Source organism: Apis dorsata, unplaced genomic scaffold (genome assembly GCF_000469605.1).
Source record: "Apis dorsata unplaced genomic scaffold, Apis dorsata 1.3 scaffold_221, whole genome shotgun sequence".
NCBI lineage: Eukaryota > Metazoa > Arthropoda > Insecta > Hymenoptera > Apidae > Apis > Apis dorsata.
The window spans coordinates 401,049-405,084 of NW_006263503.1; the positions used below are offsets into that span (position 1 = coordinate 401,049).

Below are 4,036 nucleotides of genomic sequence, written 5' to 3' on the forward strand. Positions count from 1 at the left end.
ACCGATGCTTGGAACACGATCTTTGTCCAGTCTCGATAAATTATTGGACACCGAAGGAATTCTCGAAAAGAATGGCTAATAATAAACGTTCGAATCGCGAGAAAACCGCGACTCGGAGCGGCTTCGAGTCAGTCACGGTCGAGATTACGCGGCGAAAAGAAGGGGGAGAGGGGGGGAAAAAAGAGAAAAAAAAAAAAAAAAAAAAAACACTCGTTCGTCGAGCAAGATCGCGTCATCTGCGCGGTATATTACAAAGGATAACGTAATAAATTGACAGCGATTAACGTCGTCGAGCAAAAGTCGTGGAAGAAATTCTCTCTTCTTCTGCGAGATTATCATCGAACGCCCATCCTTAATGGACGGTTAAATAGATTTCGTTTCTTTTCTCGTATATTTGCGTATGCGTAGGTAATGAAACTCGATGGATAATTTGGCATTAATTTATCGATCGATCGCGAGGCGAGGGAAACGCGGCGCCGATTCGTGTCATCGAACAACACGGTAATTCCCTAACCGGAGGAGACGTTTCATTACGCGGAGATAAATGCTCGGTGGGATTGCTTCGAATTAGCGAAAATAACGAGGAGGGGGAGGAGGAGGAGATCGTTCAGGAGGAAGAGAAAGAGACGGCAATTATTTTTCTCCCGAGCGTTTTCGTTCAGTGTCGAAACGGAACCGCGACGAGCACCGCTCTTTGCGTCTCTTTCTCGGTGTTGGCCGAATCGAAAATTCGAAAAAAAGAAAAGAGATCCACCGAGATCTCGTAAGGATGGGCCACGTTGAAATATTTCCAGACGCGGTGGCGCGCGATCCAAGAAAGCGCGGTTGCACGGTCAAGGACGTGATAATCTCGTGTCATCGATGCGGAGGAAATAATTCTCTCCTCGGAGATCGATCGAAGCGTAAAGATACAACGTCGATCGTTTTTTCTTCTTCTTCTTCTTCTTCTTCTTCTTCTTCTTCTTATTGCTATTATCAAGCGGTAAGGAGACTTTGCATAAACCGTAAACGTTTCCTGGTGGCCTTCGATGAGAAAGGTAGCGCGCTCTTGATAACCTTGATACGCTTTCGTTCGAACCTGTTCGTTTCGTATATGTGCACGCGTACAATTTACGTACTTTTGGAGAGAGAAAAAGTGTAGGGAAAACGTTACGGATCTGGATTTAAAATTACGCACGGATGGTTAACAGTTTAAACGGAACAAAGGGAACGTTTTCACCTGTTTGTTTCAGCAGGCGATGATCCGGCCGGCCCGTTTCACAGTCATCGATCATTTTTCTGCGTACTCGGGAACGTTCCGTGATATTTTCTTTACGATCATCGTTAAATACCTTGGCCGTTGGCGTTGTCCGCGCGAACAATGTGTAATTCTCATCGAGCGTAGAGTTTCATAAAACTGGGAAAATAAAGGAAGAAAGTAGCTCTGAAAGAAGCGATATTTATAGCGATGCGAAGGAACGCCGTTTCTCGCTCGTCGATCGGTTTTATCCGTGTTCCTCCTCGGTACGCAGAAAGTGTACACGTTCCGAGAATCGAACAAAGTGATGCAACCAAGCGATGCTTGTCTATAAATTTCTGTCGTTTAATTTACTTGTCCAATCCGCAATCTCGTACCGAGTAAATTTAATTAACGAATCGTAATGGAAAGTCGTTTATATTTTTTATTCTCCTCTTTGTATCGCGAAATTAATGACAATTTTATTTTGCCAATTACGAGAGTCGTCGACATAACGTGGTTTTTAGGGTCACGGCATTCAACGGTTACGATCGGCCGAGTTTGATCGTCGTTTATTTGCGTTTTTTTTAGGTGGTCACGCTATCGTTGTACGCGTATTTCTTCTCCGCCTTGCTCGGCAGACAATTTATCGAGCGAACTGACGTCGGAGGCGGCAAATACGAGGAACCTGACATGTATTTCCCATTTTTCACGGCTTTGCAGGTAAAAAAGGAAAAAAAAGAGAAAAATACACTCGTAATATAAACTCGTATGAAATATCGTTTCTTCGCGTCAATCGATTTTCGTTTCGAACGTTTCCAAGCCTAAAGTAGAAAAACTTTATTTTTTACTCTCGTCGCTTTTAATCTCACCGTTCGATCGGTTAAATTGATCAATCGACGAAAAAGTGGACGAAGATCACTCCTCCACATACATATTCGTACTATACGACGAGTTTTAAACGATATTTCACACTGTTGGATACTATGTTGGAAACGCGACGTTCCTCTACCGTTTTCCGTTTTCGTTTCAGTTCTGCTTTTACGTGGGATGGTTGAAAGTCGCCGAGGTATTGATCAATCCTTTCGGCGAGGACGACGATGATATCGAGCTAAATTGGCTGATAGATCGCCACATCAAGGTATGTACCGCTTTTTCCAACAGATTATCTCTCTCTCTCTCTCTCTCTGTCTCTCGAAAACGTGAAAGAGTGAAATGGAAATTCGAAAATCGCAAGATCGATACTCGTTTATTATTCTTTTCTTCTTCCTCTCGTTAACAGGCCGGGTACATGATCGTGGACGAAATGCACGAGGAGCATCCGGAACTGTTGAAAGATCAATATTGGGACGAGGTGGTGCCCAAAGATCTACCGTACACGGTGGCGAGCGAGCAGTATCGAAGGGAGGAACCGAAGGGTTCCGCGGAGCATTACAAGGTGAAAGACAGCGATGCACTGTACGCGAACGTGATGCTGGGCACACAGATTCACAATCACGTTCAGCATCGCAAGACCCACCAGGACGACATGTACGCCGATTACGTAAGTGCGCGTCATCTCGACGTAATCGTTTCCCTTCTTCCCCGACATTGACGCGCCTCACCCGATTTTTCTTCTCACCCCTCCCTCTTTCTCCTCTTTTCGAGGAAAGTGGAAAAATTTGGACGAAACCGGTTCGTCGTACTGTTATCATTATTATTATTATCTTTCTCCTCCCCTTCGTAGGAGAGCGTCGATACACCGTTGGTCGAGCGAAGGAAAAATTGGCTGCAAAGACAAATCACCAGGATGGGCTCCGTTCGCAGCTCCTCGACCACGTACAGCAGCGGCGGTGGTTTCTTCTCTAGAAATCGTCACAACAGCGTTTACAGCAGCCCCGAAACCGGAGGTTTACCCCAGACCAACAATCCAAATCTCAAGATGTCGTTGTACGATCGGCTGGTAGGGAGGAAAAGCATTCGAAGTCAAAGAATGGGTCGACAAGGCAAGTGTTCCCTCCCCCTGGTTCGATGAGACGATGAATATAGATCGAATGAAAAAAAAAAAAAAAAAAAAAGAAAAAGATATAGGAAATTTCTGGGTGAACGCGATTAAAGCGCGATTATTCGCGATCGTACGATCAACAGAAGTTCAGTTTTGAAATAACGTTCATTGTAACGACGATCGATGATCGATTTCGATGCTATTTAAACGGTAATGATGCAACCTTACGTAACGCTCGTACGTACGCGTGTTAACAGGATCTGTAACTCGAATGAATTAACGTTTACTATCGGTGGATTGTTCGAGCTAATTCCACGCTATTCTCCGTGAAATCGTTCGAAAGAAACGGAAAACAAAAAAAAAAAAAAAAAAAAAAAACAAAATTCTTCGACGCGTCCTCGATCGAAAGAATTATCGAGAGCGTGGAATAGAAAAAAAAGAAAAAGAAAAAGAAAAAGAAAAAAGAAAAAAAACAGAGGAATAAAACGATCGCGTTAACGGATATCGAAATCGATAACGGATATTTCCTAAGCTTGGAATAGCTTAGCCGCGTTCCAATCAGTGTCGCGAAAAAAAAAAAGGAAAAAAAAAAAAAACTTTCGACGAAAGTCTCGAGAACGTTCCCCACTCGATCCCGCGTGCATGCGCGCGATTACGCAACGCGTAACCTTGTGTAATCAGAACAATTTCCGCAATTGCGAATTATCGAAAAAAAAAACTTTTCTGAGACCTTGCGCCTCTTTCTCCTCGCCGTTGCTCGCGATCGCGACGAGAACGCGATTGGACGAGATCAGGCCGACTTCCGGTCCATCCGTATTACCGATCTCTCCGATCGA

General features: G+C 44.2%; 1 protein-coding gene across 3 annotated transcripts in view; it reads left to right on the forward strand.

Annotated features, from left to right (window-relative positions):
• The window catches only part of LOC102678898 (bestrophin-4), a 35,935-nt gene extending 32,391 nt beyond the window's left edge, over positions 1–3,544 (forward strand). For all 3 annotated transcript variants that reach the window (XM_031510329.1, XM_031510328.1, XM_031510330.1), the window contains 4 exons: positions 1,808–1,939; positions 2,250–2,357; positions 2,499–2,759; positions 2,943–3,544. In XM_031510329.1, the coding sequence (XP_031366189.1) occupies positions 1,808–1,939; positions 2,250–2,357; positions 2,499–2,759; positions 2,943–3,230 (789 nt within the window). In that variant the 3' untranslated portion in view covers positions 3,231–3,544. The remainder of the gene's footprint in view (positions 1–1,807; positions 1,940–2,249; positions 2,358–2,498; positions 2,760–2,942) is intronic.
• The last annotated feature ends 492 nt before the right edge of the window (positions 3,545–4,036 follow it).